The sequence below is a fragment of the Anguilla rostrata genome, chromosome 11, assembly GCF_018555375.3.
Source record: "Anguilla rostrata isolate EN2019 chromosome 11, ASM1855537v3, whole genome shotgun sequence".
Lineage (NCBI taxonomy): Eukaryota > Metazoa > Chordata > Actinopteri > Anguilliformes > Anguillidae > Anguilla > Anguilla rostrata.
In genome coordinates this window covers 18,456,739-18,473,411 of record NC_057943.1, presented here as the reverse complement: position 1 = coordinate 18,473,411, position 16,673 = coordinate 18,456,739, and the positions used below count along the sequence as shown (strand labels likewise).

The 16,673-nt window shown below is 42.0% G+C and overlaps 1 protein-coding gene across 4 annotated transcripts in view; it reads left to right on the top strand.

Annotated features, from left to right (window-relative positions):
• The window catches only part of LOC135234189 (cadherin-4-like), a 546,833-nt gene extending 530,402 nt beyond the window's left edge, over window positions 1-16,431 (top strand). For all 4 annotated transcript variants that reach the window (XM_064298517.1, XM_064298519.1, XM_064298520.1 and 1 more), the window contains 6 exons: window positions 4,261-4,403; window positions 7,861-8,094; window positions 8,440-8,673; window positions 9,833-9,972; window positions 10,104-10,268; window positions 10,855-16,431. In XM_064298517.1, coding sequence (XP_064154587.1) covers window positions 4,261-4,403; window positions 7,861-8,094; window positions 8,440-8,673; window positions 9,833-9,972; window positions 10,104-10,268; window positions 10,855-11,061 — 1,123 coding nt within the window. In that variant the 3' untranslated portion in view covers window positions 11,062-16,431. The remainder of the gene's footprint in view (window positions 1-4,260; window positions 4,404-7,860; window positions 8,095-8,439; window positions 8,674-9,832; window positions 9,973-10,103; window positions 10,269-10,854) is intronic.
• Window positions 16,432-16,673: the final 242 nt, after the last annotated feature.

Below are 16,673 nucleotides of genomic sequence, written 5' to 3'. Positions count from 1 at the left end.
GTTGCCTAGCTTGGCCCAGATCAATGGCTGTGTCCAACATGTGAGCCTGGGAGACCGAGTGAGGAGAGCTCAAAAAAAAATGGAGGGGAGAAAGTGGGGGAGGGAGAACATGACGACCAGTCAGCCCTTGGTACGGGAATAAAAAATGCATGCTGGCGCTGGACTGTGGCCTCCGCCGGGTGTCCTGGGTATTTATGTATGCGCTTTGTTCCGATCACATGCAACGGCTCGTCAGCCTTGTTTGACAGGTACTGCTCTGCCTCCCCCATCAGATAATAAACCCAACACTAAAGGTCAGTATGATGCATGGACATGCTCTCATGCACCCTGCAATGCCATTTTCCCATCCCTCTCTTGGCAGACTCATGTGTTTGTCCTTGTACTCTGCCAGTTCTTTACTGAAAAGAAATGGTGCCTGATTGTTTAGATGCCAACTTTACAGTTTGGTTAAATTAAAAGCTTAAGAATGGTCCAGGCTTCATGTGTGGCTTGTGCTATTGAAGTCTCATTTGTAACATATTCACAACGAGCTATGAGAACATTACTGTGAGGATTATGTGGCCAGTATATTCAAAACACATCCTTTTTTTAAATTCTTGATGGTTAAGAAGTTGGTGTCTAGGGAAGAGGTCTGTATTGGGCTTAGATAGTTAATAGTGATTAACAACAATGCTGCAAAGCAAAGCTTCTAGCTTTTGTAGTGTACCGCTACGTTCACCTAGCAAACTAAAACAGCCATATTCAGCCACTTTTCTTCTAATATTTCTTTGCAATAAACAGCACATGAACAATGTCGCTTTATTTCAGTATGTGTTTGCATAAAGTATGTTTGTAAAAATAGAGGAATACATTTTTATATTATTCCTCTATTCCTTTTAATATTTTAATGTTTGTGATGATCAGAACAGGCTAGCCAGCTAGCTTTAGTGGCATTTTTCTTTTTGTCAAACATGGCGTAAATATGTTTTTCGCTGTTCGTGTTGATCAGAACAGGATAGCCAGCTAGCTTTAGTGCCATTTTTCCCTCTGTTAAACATTACGTCAATAAGTTTATCACTCCTGTGCTGTCAAATACTGCTGCTTTAATTTGCTAGTTAAGCATATTGTGTGTTGCCACGCTTCCATTCCAAGTTGGCAGCGGGCCCATACCCAATCTGACCTGATGTCACACAAGTAAAAATAGGCCCAATACCCAGCCTGATAACAAAGCCTTTAACAAACTTTACCAAGATTTTCTTTTAACTGTGAATCATAGAAGATTTTTTAATATATGTTATATCATTGAAAAAAGTAATTTTGTCTTTTTACTTGACCGCTTTCCGACAATTGAATGGCTAGGTGCCTCTTTGTGCTATATTTGTGTTCTGCTTACGTATATTTTCTGCGTTAAGTGCCTCCTCTTCCTTGTGATGTTAGCCTCATGCTATTTTTGACCATCTGTCTTCTTGCAGGGGACCCTGTCATTTGTTAATGAGGCAACGTATTCGCAGTGTGATATTATAGATGAAAAACGCTTCATGATCCTTGCATGACAAAATTATTAGCTCATACCCTGGTTGGGGGTAGGGGAAGGAAGATCACAACTTTCTTCTTTGTTATAACCAGCAGTAAACAGTGAGGTGTCTGGGGGGTGGGGGGAGTGGTGCTGTGGTGGAAAGTCTTCAGGCTGGGAAACAGAAATCTGCCCAAAAAGCCTGTTGTTCCACAGATTGTTTAAAGATTTGGTGTTTTGAGTTAATTATCTGTAGACTCGGTGTGCACATTAAGGATTGAATGAGTCTCAGGATTGAAATTTAAACTAATTAAAAGGATTGGAATTCTGCCTCTCTGACCATACCTTCAGACGGGTACATAGACAGAGCGATAGTAATACCTATATTTAATGAGCTTTTGTTTGCAAATTAACTCTGCCAATGCAGCAGAACTCCAGACGCCTTGTTGTACCTCCCCCCATCTTTCCCCTCGTTTCTTTCTCTAGAAGTCCTCCTTTTGTGGGGGTATGATAAAATAGGCCTTCTTCCGAGGTGTTCCAGGCATTCAACCTTGACAATTAAGTCTATATATTCATTATCTGGTGGTAATTAAAGACTACTTGCGCCTGAGGGTCAGTGATGTGCTTTGCTGTGAATCCCCCCCCCCCCCCCGAAAGAGGCAGAAAAATGTCCTGCAGCACTGCGTTCACTAATTACTCCAGCAACAGCAATCACGGTTCCCTAGCCAACCAGCAGGAGAGGAGGTCACATGATACCACCTCACTCAGCCTTGCAGTCATACTCAAGGATAAAAACCCCTCTGCACTCCTTGCATTTGTTTTCATTTGAAACAGCCACTTACCTTATGGTCCACACAGTAATGCTTCATTAACAGTGGCCACTTTGAGTCAACCAGGCAGCTGTTACAGTTGATGCCCACAGCCAATTAAATGGAGGACAGTTTTTCCCACATTTTGAAAAAAATAATGTCGTCATCCAGTTGTTGAACAAAGAGCATAACAGTTTAATTAACTTTCCTTCAAATGTGACATAAAGCTGGAAATTAATTAGTGGAAGTGGCTTTTCAACAGATTGAGGCAATGTAAGCCTGGACCCTGGACTCAGCTGACTGGTTATTAATGAGTCCATTTGTTTTTGATAGAAAAATTTTTTTATTAGCCACCAGATACTTGATCTAATACAGTGAACACTAGCATATGCTACTATTATGGCATATAACTGTTATGCACTGATACTCCTTATAGGTTTTATAAGATCTGATTTAAGTACTGTTTGAGGAACTTAATTAATGTACTGTCTTAAATAGTGAAGGCTTGTCACCTGGGGATTAGACCTTTGCAAAATGTTTTAAGGTTGTTTGATGTGAATCCTGCTTTAATGTTTTTAGATATATATTTAGACCTTTCATTTCAGGGTGTGTGGGATATTCACTTGTTTTTGTCTGTCCAGTTTATATACACACACATCTATACACACTCCTGCGTACATTTAACTCTGCTCCCTCTTCAACAGGAATCATGTGCAAGGCCAGCCCTTGTTGGGGCAGTGCCTTATATTTGGATAGGGAATTCATAGGCTTTTGGTGCCTTTCAAAGACAGAGGTCTGCTCAAGTAATGATGCTGAGCTGATGGCAAGAACAAGAAACAGGAGGGACCGTTCCAGTTCATACAGATTACAATACATACCCTTCATGCTGCAGTAATGACATCACACTGTTGTATGTTACAGACACATGGGAAGAACTAGTGAGCATGGTGTGTTTCAAACGGCAACAAAGTAAATATGTCGTATTCTGTTACTGCTACCCAGTTTTGTTGTTGTTGTTGTTGTTGTTGTTGTTGTTGTTGAAATGACTGACATGGCCCCTGTGATTACAATTTCACACACCACAAGCCTTACGTGGGGAGTCACGCCAGCCTTCATGCTATCCCTGTCATGTTTGCTCCCTGATCTTGTGCCGTAGACATAAGGAGGCGGATCTGTGGGGTACCTGCAGCTTTATCCCTGGTTTCTGTATCTGGGCAGAGAGATTAGGGAACGCCCATGTTCCAACATAGGCACGGGCCATGTGATCATTACCAAAACTGTGGGCTTCTCCACAGTGGGGTTCATATCCCACTGATTCTTATATCCCTTTGCAAAAAAACATTTCTTCAGAGTGCAGGACAGAGTGGCATGGTGTTCTGTCCCGACCTGCCAGATATGATCTGAACAAAGGAATTTGCAAAAGCACAAATGTGTAAATTAGACAAGTGAGAAGCTTCTGTCCTCAGTGTACAGCTGGCGGGAAATAAAAAAGGCTGAAATAAAGAACAGGAAGAATCAGTAAATCCTCTGTATTATTTCTATCCCCCCTTCTATATTTGCTCTCCTTTTGTCCTCCGCCATGCCCCATGTGTTAAACAGAGGAGATAATTGGTTCCAATGAGTTGTAAATAAGAATGGAAAATGAGGTGAAATTGACTGTAGGCTACAGGCTGCCAGCTGAAGAATAGAATTCGATGGGAGGTTGAACAGTGTGAAGGTCACACTGAAATTTCTTTCTTGTCTTTGGGAACAACTTAATCAGTGCTGATGGTGTGTGTGTGTATTTGTGCGCATTATTTAAGGGGAGCAAATGTACATTTTTGAGGAAAGAATAACCAAGGCATCACATTTAGCTTTATTAATCCCAAAAGTAAGCTGCTTTGAAGAAGGCTTTTCAGTCCTAGACCACTGGGGGCGGAGTTTAAACCACGCCACCATGCCATTTTCTCCTCTTCCCAGGTACTCCAAGTTGGCCGATCCAGCCAACTGGCTTAACATCAATGCCAGCAATGGGCTGATTGTCAGTACTGCTGTTCTGGACCGGGAGTCCATCTACGTGAAGAATAACATCTACGAGGCCACCTTCCTAGCTTCGGACAATGGTGAGCATCAATGTGTGTGTGTCTGTGTGCCTGTTTTTAAGTTATTCAGATGATGAAGTTTCCCTTCCCTATGTGGATATATAAAAGGCTATTCCTAGGAGGTGTGGAGGATAGGACCACCATGGAGGGTGCATTCTGTGTTGCCTTGTGATCCATACTAAAAAATTGATCCATCAAGCAAGAGGTTTGCTTGCACTGCTCTTACTGTGAGGTACACCAATGCTGGCTCTGGGAGGGGGCAATGAGAAAAGTTGCTTTTGAGCAGAGACTGTTTCGACCAACAAGCTGTTCATAGCTATTGATCTCTAAACCTCTTTCCCAACTCTGAGTTCTCTTTTCTTCCAGTCACATGAATGAGGCTCTGGCTGTTTGTTCCGCACAACCACAGCATGAGCTCAACAGAGTACAAATTCAATCACAGTAAACAAACATAGTTGGCTTTTTCTGCAGCGGAAGCAAAAAAAAAAAAAAACACATTTTATTTTATTTTTTTCCCAAAGAGAACCTTATCAGTGCGGCGCAGTGCATTTGTGTATTTACCTAAACTTGGGGACAGCTTTTTAAATGTGATTGACATTGCCAGTGTCCATGATGTGCAACTTCCTTGTGTTTTCAGAAAAAGGGATTAGACTGCAAACCCATTAGGGCCGCCACACTTCTGTCACCCAAAAGTGCATTACCATCGCAAGTCGCCTCTATTTCTCAGCGAGCTGTGACAGTTTCAAAGGCTTTGGCGGTCTCGACACGGCTGGATCTGAAGTTTCCACACGCCTCGCTCTCTGGTTTGAATTGACCGCTCCCTTGGCAGAGTTTCCTGTGGTGACAGGCCGATGAGCAATGGGGGAGGCCTGTGAGGGCTGCCCTCCCCAATAGGAAGCGGCACATTTGAAGTCATGGCTTCGCCTGCCTGCCTGCTCGCTCAAAGAAGGGGCCTGACTCCAGAGGGGGGTGGGGGGAGGGGCTGGGGGGGTGGGGTTGGAACGGATTCATTCGCTCACCATGTGAGACATGGTTGTGAGGCGCATTAACTGGTGAATTAGCTGTGTGAGTGCAGACAGTCTGGGGTGTAGTGGGAGTGTCAGCACCGATAATGCGAAGGGGATTATGGTAATGGGAGCTGGGGGTGATGGCATTTGGAGAGTAAACACTGTCAGAGAATACATTAAAATCGCAGCCATCGTTGTCATAATCCGTTCGGCACAGCTTTTAGAAAACCACTCTCTTTGTACCTATTAATAGTTTGTTTTAACCTGTATTTTTTTTTTCTTCACTATTTTTTGGAGTAGAATAAGTAAAGGAAAAGCTTGCTGGGAGCCTTTTTTAGGCAAAATAAAGCAAATATTTAATACAAATCCCTTTGAGGAATTTACACAAACATAATTATTCATATAGGTATTTAAAACCTGTGTAGTGCTTATATCAGCTTGAGAAAGCCATCACTACATGTCCCACGTACAAGATTATGATTAACAAAGTCAAGAGTCTAAGGAACCGGTGGAGTGGGAGTTACACATAAATGTAAATCCCACTTCGCCAGTTCCTACTTGGCGTGCTGAATGTATTAAGTGAATTGCTCTTTCTTAAGATACATTCAGCACGCCTGTGTAGATAGATAAATAATTATAAAGCAGACCTGATTTGCAAAGGAAACAAGGCAGGATCAATCCTATAAGTAATCTAGACTAGTGTAGAACACAGTATAGTAGCACTAGAGTGAGTATAGTAAAACTGATGAGCCTGTATAGTATGGTGTCTATAAAAAAATTCTAAAAATAATTGTGCATTCAAAATGGTGAGACTGAGTGTAATTCTCCTGAGTATACACCCTCCCTGGATGCATCGTGCAGTTATTGTGCAAACTTGTTGTCAAAGTGAAGTGCTCACTAAATTACAGCATTATTTTTTCTTTCCTCAGGAGGAATTTTGTTATGTTAGTCTCTTTACTGACTGCTCTCTTTCCCTCCCTGCAATTTAGTATGTGACAAAATTCATTAATTTAGTCATTTCAACCCTAAAACCACTTGTCTGTGTACATTGCAAGTCATATTGTGTTTTACTATCTTAAAATGTTTGTCAGGAATGTCCCGTATTTTGTTTACTGTACAGTATGTCACACAAAATCTTCTCCACTTGGGAACAGTAAATGTAATTCACAAGTGATGTTCTCTGTCCATGCCCCATGCTCCTCTTATGAACAAGACAAAGCACCATATAAAAAGACTCATAAATGTAAATAGTACCTCCTTGCCTGCCATTAGACAGGCTATCCATAACTGCTTTTTCTTGAAATGCATCAAGCAATCAGCATTTCTGCCATTAAAGAAATTGCATCCACATCAAAATCTCGGTTACCAAGCCTCTTATGTTCCTCCAATAAGTATTTAATGTGTTTATGCTGTTCGGCTACTTTAACTTGAGCTATTATTTTGCACTGTAGCCGTGTTAAATTTCTAAATCTTTTGGTTTTACATAAATCTGTTTAAATGTTATGCTTCTTATCTTAATAATGAAATATGCTATCTGTCAATTACCAGGGAAACATTAGTTTAGATTCTGTAGAATTGCTGTGAAATTGTGATAATTAGAGCTGGCTTAAGGCTATTTCTCTCTCAGACTGTTGACAGTCACTGACGGCACAAAGCTGAAAGTTCATGGCTATCTTGAGGAATGGAAAGCACTGGTGTTTTGTAATTCTGTGTCTCTGTCCTAGTTGTAATCTTTGTCTGTGTTCTGGCTCCCCAATTGCTCAGGGCAACCATTGAATCTGTCTGCATCTATTCTGTCCCTCTCTGCAAATTGTTCCTATTGTCCTCCTCAATCAATGCAAATGACAGATGTTTGTGTGGTTTTTTGTATGTCAGATTGCAGAGAAAAATGGCCATTATCAGAGGCAGATGGGTCTGCCTTACAGAAATGCGGATATATAAAAAAAAATGCAGTTCAGTCAAATATTTATGCACCATTTTATTTTGTTCTATTTTTCATCATTGTGCATGTCTTGGGTGCTTTTGTATACTTCGTTTTTTTTTTTTGTTTTTTTTTTTGCTTTTTTGCAGCAATGGTTGTGATTTTTTTCCCCTACAGAGAAAGTAGTTCTGAATGGCAATCAGAATTCTTATATTTCTATCACGTAGAGAATTATCCTGAGGCATTGCTGCTTTCCAGCAGCCAGTACAGCTATACTTTGCCGTCCGTGGAATAAGCTTGCTCCCTTTAGAGAAAGGAAAGCATTGTTCCGGCAGAGCATTGTTTGAAAAGGGCAGTCAGAAGTCTTATCAGCGCCGTGTGAGGGAACTAATGGAGACAGATGCCCGAAACTGTTTGCTTAATTCCGTGCTCGCTGGTAATTATAGCCTCCTTTCAGCCAGGGCTTGCTTTCTGACCTGATGCGTCTCTATGACAGCGAGTTTGCGCTGGAGCTTGGGGTCTGACAGGAGCTGTAAATCTGCCCCCACAGGCTCTCCCCCCGCCAGCGGCACCGGCACCCTGCAGATCTATCTGATTGACGTGAACGACAACGCCCCCGTGCTACTGCCCAAGGAAGCGCAGGTCTGCGAGAGGATCAACACCAACTCCATCAACATCACGGCGGCCGACGCCGACGTGGACCCCAACGTGGGGCCCTTCATCTTCGAGCTGCCCGTCTTCCCCTCTACTGTCCGACGCAACTGGACCATCTCCCGCCTGAATGGTGAGGGTTCTCCTGCTGTACCCACTCCCAGCACCCAGCTCTCCCCAAATTGAGCATTTAGATGACAGTTGGGCCATTTTGTTCCTGAGGGGATGGTGTGCATGCAGGTTTTTAGTTCAACCAGGTCGAGTTAGCTTAACATTTTTGCTACATCAATACCAGTTTACAGATAGATTAGATCACAGGACAACTTTTTAAAATATCGGCACACACCTACCCACCCATGCTATAAACTGTCGGCATTATGTGTGAGAGGCAAGTACCAGGCCGCAGGGGGTGATGGCAGTCATTTAGGGTGACATGGATGATGTTTTTAACCTGTCTGCTCACCTCTCTGGCCTGCAGGTGACTACGCCCAGCTGAGCCTGCGGATCCAGTACCTGGAGTCCGGCGTGTACGATGTGCCGGTGATCGTGTCGGATTCGGGGAACCCTCCGTTGTCCAACAGGTCCATCATCAAGGTGAAGGTGTGCCACTGCGATGAGAACAAGGAGTGCACCACCATCGGTGCCGTGGCAGCAGCCGGCCTGGGGACCGGGGCCATCATTGCTATACTCATCTGCATTATCATACTGCTTAGTGAGTGACCCGCCCTGTCTCTCTCTCACACACACACACACACACACACACACACACGCACGCACACACACCCACACACACACGCACGCATGCACACACACACACACGCCTCATTCTCACCCAAATGCACTCACGCTCACTCGCTCTAAAACTACTACAACACCTGGTTGTTTCAGCCACGCCACTGGAGCGATGAGTGTGATACAAAGGTTTTAAAAACACTGGCAAATAGCAGTGTTGGCAGGACCCCTGTGAGCAGGGCACCATTGCCAGCCTTTGTGTTCTCAGCTGGAGCTTTTCTGACAGGGGCTTTGATACACTGTGAACCAAATCCTTCTAATTAAAACAGAATCCTGCTTCTCTCATGAGTAAACAAACAAAATATGTTTTATTTTTATAGTTTTTCTTGGTATACCAACGGTATTTGGACAGTGACACAATTTTTGTTGTTCGGCCACTGTACTCCAGCACATTGGATTTGAAATGAAACAATGAATATGAGGTTAAAGTGTAGAGAGTCAGCTTTAATTTGGTAGTTACATCCATACTGGGTGATCTGTGTGGGAATTACAGCACTTTTTAGACATACACCAGTGCCCTATGGTTGGTACCAAAATTAATTGGACAAACTGACGTAATCTTAAATAAAGTCATGTTTATTACTTGGTTGAAAATCCTATACATTCAATTACTACCTGAAGCCTGTGACCCATAGACATGACCAGACACTGGGTATCTTCCCAGGTGAACCTCTTGCAGGCCTGTGTCTGATATGGATGTAAATACCCTCAAAATATATGAATATAATACTTCATAAAATATAGGAGTTTAACTACTGATGTGTTGAAGCATGGTGTGATGACGTGTTTCTTTGGGTCTGTGTGAAAATGTTGTGTGTGGTGTTCCTGTATGTCAGTGTGAGGATGTTGTGTGTGGTGTTCCTGTAAGTCAGTGTGAGGATGTTGCATGTGGTGTTCCTGTAAGTCAGTGTGAGGATGTTGTGTGTGGTGTTCCTGTAAGTCAGTGTGAGGATGTTGCGTGTGGTGTTCCTGTAAGTCAGTTTGAGGATGTTGTGTGATGTTGTCGTGACGTCTTTTATGTAAGTCCACATGAGAATGTTGTGTGAGGATTTTGTGTGATATTTTATGTTGTGTTCCAGCCATGGTCCTCCTGTTTGTGGTGTGGATGAAGCGCAGGGAAAAGGAGCGCCAGACCAAACAGCTGCTGATCGACCCAGAGGATGATGTCCGAGACAACATACTTAAGTACGATGAAGAGGGAGGAGGGGAGGAGGACCAGGTGAGTTCAGTTCTGTTCTCTCTCTCGCACGCACGCGCACATGCGCACACATACACATGCACATGCACACATATACACACACACACACTCTCATCTCTCATTTATCTCTCACTCACCCTCCCTCTCACCAGGACTATGACCTGAGTCAATTACAGCAGCCCGAATCTTTGGACCACATCATCAGCAAACCCCCAGGGGTTCGGAGGGTAGACGAGAGGCCCGTGGTCCCTGAGTCCCAGTACCCCATTCGGCCAGTCGTGCCTCACCCCGGGGACATCGGGGATTTCATAAACGAGGTGCCATACAGCTCTGCAGTTTCATACCAGCTGCAGTTTGAATACTACTCTAGAAAAATGACTCCAGAGTTATTTTTTTCTCACTCCCTCTACCATCTGTGGAGCAAAATACAAAGCAGTGCTTGAACTCTTCGTGGACTTCACTTTCCATCAGCCACTTTGAGAGAGATTGTGCACTGGATGTCTTGATGCTTAGGCTGGCGCTACATGCTAATTATGGTGGATAACAGCAGGCTAATAGAAAGTGCCTGGAAATGTAATGCATCGTAACTTGATAAGGAGTCAAAGTCTTAACACACAGGAGAAACCATTTTTATTGATTGATAATATCTTGTTTAGTAGTGTACTGTCTTGTTGACAGTAGCCAAAATGACAAAGCCAAGACTGGCTGAATTGCCTGTTCTTGTTATCAAATGTTTTTATGCTCTATGTTTTTATGTACTCCACTCTGAGTCATTAGGTAGACAGATGGTGGTACTTTACACACGTCCCACACAGCACAGTCGAGACGCTTATGGGCCCATATTCATAAAGTATTCTCAGAGTAGGAGTATCGTTCTGACAGTCATTTTTCCACATCCCACAGGGCCTGAGGGCAGCAGATAATGACCCCACAGCGCCGCCCTATGATTCGCTGCTGGTGTTTGACTACGAGGGCAGCGGCTCCACCGCCGGCTCGGTCAGCTCCCTCAACTCATCCAGCACTGGGGACCAAGACTACGACTATCTCAATGACTGGGGGCCTCGCTTCAAGAAGCTGGCCGATATGTACGGGGGAGGGGAGGACGACTAGGCCCCTCCCCTGGGAAGAGACCCCCCCCCCCCCCACCCCCACCCCTCACAGGCAACACTCTCCAGTCACAGGCAGAACCTGAAACTCACATCACCAACTGAGGACTGTACAAAGAGGCAGCTTTGTAACCTATCCTCTCCTGCAGACAGTATTTGAAACCCTTTCCTTTATTTTTGTCTTTTCTTTTTTATTTGCTATATTTAGTAGCAAGGCTTCCTTCTGACTTTTTTTTACGTTTTCACTCTGCTTAAACACAAGCTGTCTACTGCATGGTAAAGCGAATTGCTTCTTGTCTTCACCCCTAATGTTCCACTCCATTGCAGACAGCTGGGAACACCTTTTCCCTTCATCACTAAAGAGGGTGTGAAAAGGCCTTCTTTCTTAACTTGAATTCTTAGAACAGAAGCACTGTTGTTATAAAGTGCCTTTTGTGGTGCATTTTATTGGATTCCCTCTATCTCAGGATTGGTTGCCATTAGAATGGCTGTGTTTGACACGCTTTCATTCCTCCCCCTCGTCTCTCTATGATAATCCTGAATGCCCAGTCCTTACCATGATGAAACTAAGCCAAAATTAAAAAAAGAAAACACTGCTTTTGAATTTGTTCTTTGAAAAACAAACTGGGCAAGGGTTATCTTTGTAAGGAAACACTAAACATGGATGTTTTAAAAGTGCTTTGTGGAGGTCATACAATAACTGTATCTTTCAGTGTGAGCTAATAAATGTTTCTCCTGCTGGCTCATCCAGCTCAGACGTGTAGCCATATTATGGGTAAGATAAGTGATTCAGATTCATGATCATCATCATTCTTAATATTGTACAGTTGTTCTCTCGCGTAGGGATTTATGAGCAAAAGCGCTGTCCTGTTTAATTGGGGCCCTAGGAGCTTGTGAGTCTGGAGGGCCAGCGGTTTCCCTGGTCTGTGGCTCTTACGGCTCATCCAGGTGTGGTGAGCGTGTGATGGAGGAGGAGCAGCAGTGTGCTAGCACATGTAGCTCTTTTTGAAAAGGCTTTAAACAGCTTGAGAAACGAATGTGAAAGTGTAGAAAAGAGGATAGATTTTTTTTGTACAAAACTGTTTTCTCTTTTGTTTGATAAATGACTTGGGAAAAAATGCATGGTTTGTATCTCCCCCAAAGGTTTTCAACCTGGCACTTAATATTCAGTGGCCAGATTGGTTAATGTGGTTGAAGAAAACTATAAATTGTAAAAAGACAAAAAGGGATGTAAAATAACTATTTTTGAAGTACCAGGAAACTGCAACTAGTCTGTGTCATGCCTTTTCCTGCTCTATAAATTTGGAGAATTACTAAATGATTCCATGCTTCAACTTTTTCTTAGATTCTTTCGGCATTTGTTTTGCAAGATTTGTTCAATTGTTGTAAAATCTGTATTTTGATACACTACTACTGATGCAATTCCAATTTCAATCCTGAGTACACATCCCCCAAAACAACAGCAGTTATATAAAACTTGTGGGAGAAAATGGGAGCTTTTACTGTCTTTGATGGTAATAGTGATCTTTTTTCATTTTCATCCATATAAATATTGAATATGTGTGTTAGAAAATAAAAGTTGAAAAACTGCACAAATCATAGCAGTTTTATTAACTAATACTCTATCTTACCAGGACTACAGTACCCATTGCAGCACCAATAAAGACTCATTTGTCACTCCCTCACTAATATGACAGTATCTATACAAAATCATTTGGCTCTCTCACAAGGACTACAGTCCCCATAAAAATCATTCAACTGTCTCATAAGGACTACAGTATCCATAAAGAATCATTCAGCTGTCTTACCAGGACTACAGCACTCCATAAAGAGCCATTCTGCTCTCTGAGATTAATAAAGAGCCGTTTGAATATGTAGAGCTTATGTATCTAGTGAGTTGTGGTGAAAAGGATAGAAGAAAAGAAAAGACTGAGGCGCTGTAACAATATAATATGCAAACTGTATTTGCCTTTCAGTTCTCAATCTAGAGTTTATGCACTCTTACCCTACAACAAATGAATTCATTCTATCTTTACCTCTCCTGACCTGCCACTATACGCATTTGGCTCATTTTGCAATTATCTGGAATATTATCCGAGTGCGGATGGAGGGAAATGGACATATGGTTGGTCATCGCTATATGGCCAAAGCTATATGAGCATGAGATACTATGGACCTAGGAGCCACCTAGTATCCTGTTCCACCGCACTTGTGGCAATCTTCTGCATGTGTTTTTGTCGTGACTTGTCATGTGATGGTCTCTATAATGTTTATCTGCAATGAGTGTGAGTGCAAGCAGGGAATAGGAACAGGGGTCAGGTGATAAGATCCACTGATGCTCCTTCCAGCCTGCAGGTTTTCTGTTTCTGAGGATTGGGGATTTATCTTTTCCTCAATTTATCTATTAATTAAGCCATTAAATATTTTTAATGAAGGGGCCTCCGATTTGCTAGTGAGAGTTGAGCTGGTCTACAAAACCACCAAGCTAGCCTCAACATCTCTATTTCTAATTCCACTTTTTGATGGAACCGGGGGGGGGGGGGGGGGAATTGGGAAAATGCCTTACTGAGCAGAGGGAGAGAGCAGTGAATATGCTTGGTGAGGTCTGCTTGAGGTAGCAGTTAGAGGTTTGGTTTTGGAGTAAATATGCCTTTGCCAAACCACGGAGGGGAGGCTTAAAAAGCTGCACTAAGTGCTCCAAAGTAAGAGCGGCAGGTCTGTGTCATAACAGTGTCTCTCCAATGGGTGAACAACAGAGTGCTGATGCCAGAATGGGTAAATTAATGCCATTTCATGTCCACAATAGCTTGAAAGAAAAGAAGTGGAGAAGCCAGTAAAAAAAATTGTTAATTGGTTTTTGTTTTCCACTTTTCTACAGACATGTACAGGGTAAATACACCTTACCTTTCATTATTTCCATCTTTAAAATTTTTTCATTGTGTGTACACACTTTTTTATATACATTACATGACATTTTTATTTTGTGAATAAGTACTTGTAGGTATCCCTTTTGATTTGTGTTGTGTTTTATGTTTTATTTTTAAAAAGGCATAATTTCACCCCAGAATTCAGGATACGAAGTCTTAGATAAAAACCCCTGCCTATATTATTTTACTCTCTTCCATTTTAAAGAGTTGAGTACAATGTTCCAGTTCCTGCCATGGTAGAATGTCCAGTCCCCAAAGTTATCCAGCCATGCCCTATATCTTACTTACCTTGCTGCTATTTTGACAGGCCTTTTCATTGTTATTCTGCCACACCATGCATTGTGTAAAGCCTAGTGATTGTCTATAGGTATGCGGTGGAAATTATCTGAAAGTCCACACACACTATTTGGACTATGTATACTGGATCACAAATGGGATAGAGGGGTATAACTGCCCAACAAAACAATCTTCAGGACAGAATCCTACTTCATTTTGACAAGGATACCACCTACTCCCCTCTTCCCACACACAAACACACAAATCAATATGACCACCCAAAACCCATCCATACTAACATTCTTCCTCAACCCAAGATCGCAGTCACAACCGAATAAGCCATATTCATTTCAAGGAATACCTTTTTTTTCATGACTACCATTACTAACATGTTTTCTTTTTTAATTCTGCTTTGTTGTGAATTTGATCACTCATCCTAAAGAAACGCAGTGCCCTTTAATAGCTGAAACTGCAGCTCAAGCTGAAATTATGACATTTTTATTTGCAGTGCTAGTGCTGCTTTGCTCAGAGACAGAAATAGAATTGGCTGTGGTAACTGCCGCTCGTTCTCTTTGATGATTTTCACTGTCATGTAACACCTTGCTCTTCTGAGAGCGGGTGAGAGAAAAAACTAAATAGACATCTGCAATAGTTAGTACCTTTGAAGAAAATTACATTTTTGCATTTGACCAAGAGCAAACCTATAGGAATGTTTTTTTTTCTTCTTTCACTTCATCACTTGCACCAGAACCCAGCAGTTTATTATGTTGCAGATTAAACAATAATTGGCTGGCTTGCTGACTTTGTTTGCACAACAGCCTCTTATACTTTGAACTGTCAATCATTTAGTCCTTCATCACACACCAATTACTGTAACAATTATCGTAACTATAATCATGTTCATGTTCAGAACACTAAAAACAAAAGAGAAGGGCAGACCTTTACCTTTCCTCGTAAGCACCCTCACTTACAAATCTCTGGAGGCTTAATACAGGTTAATGACCTGTCTACTGGGGCCAACAGGGGCCTAAATTAACATTAAGCAGATTCATATAAAGGTGTATTATATTTGCCACTCACAGAGCCAAACTGAACAGATAAAGGATTTAACCTGGATCTGCTCACCCATTTTGAGCCAGTGAATGTTCAATCTCTGAAAAACAAGTACTTTTTGGAGCTCATCATTTTCCTTTCCTTTTTTTTTTTTTTTTTTTTTGAAGTTGAAGCAGAGTGTATGAGGGTTCTGCAGTTATGCTTCTCTTTATGGTGTACCTTCTGCTACCAGCAGTTGCTGTGTCCTCTCTAACTGGCGCAGTAGTGCTGTCTGTGGGTGCTGGACGTCTGTGTGCGTACATGTCTGTTTGTATGTGACTTGCTAAGCATCACACCCAGTGCCCACCGCAAGGTTTGCATATATTCAGTTTCCCAGGTACTCTCTCAAGTGTGATGCTGGCCTTTTGAAAGTAGGGCAAAGTTACTTTGCAGAAGACTGCAAATCCAGAAAGCTTATACAAGCCCATGGAGTGTGCAGAATAATAAACAGGAAACTTCAAATGGGGTAAGGTTAGCATTAAGGTAAATTTACAAAGAAAAAAATATTGTCTAAATTGGCGTCACCCAATGTTACTCACTTTTGTGTGTACATAATGTTGTAATTGCTTGAGGCTAAACAGATCAAGTTAGGCAAAGTATACATGTACAATTGGAGCTTTTTTGCATGTCTTTTTATAACAGACAATTATATAGTAATTATTATATTGAAAATTTTAAAAGTGTAGCAGCCCGCATGACAGTGGTTGTTTTCCAGAAAGACTTCTGGTGTGTACCATAATCACACTGATACAACAGAAAAAAAATACAAATAAAAAGTATATAAAAAACAATCATTGCACAGTTAACAAGTTAAATACTTTTTTTGTAAACTGTCAACAGCACAAATATTTTGTATTGTTGTTTGTACCATTTTGTACCAAAAAAGAAAAAAAAATCCACAAAAAAAGGGAATTTTTTTTGGTTTGTTTGTTTTAAACGTGTGTTTCTAGTGCCACTGCGGTCTTGGTTCCAAATACATAAGCAGCCTTGCTGATTAATCGTGTAAAATTAAAGCTGAACTGGTAACCTAATGCCAGCTCCCCTGTGTTATAAATAAAGTCCCCCTCCTTTTAAAATGCTCCACTTGTCTGTTGATTTTCTTCCAAGATCTTCAATAAAGGTGCAAATCATAGGGAGCAAGCAGGAGGGAACAGTCCTATTTGACAATGATTTGCACTTAGTTATTGACGGGTTTAATCCACTGTTTTTAATTCAGTGCTGATGGACGGTTGCGTATCTAGAAAACAGCATATGAAGCCTGTTCTGCTGGCTCAGCTGCCCTTCCCATACTGGGGTACTGTCGTGAAATGGCTGAAATCAC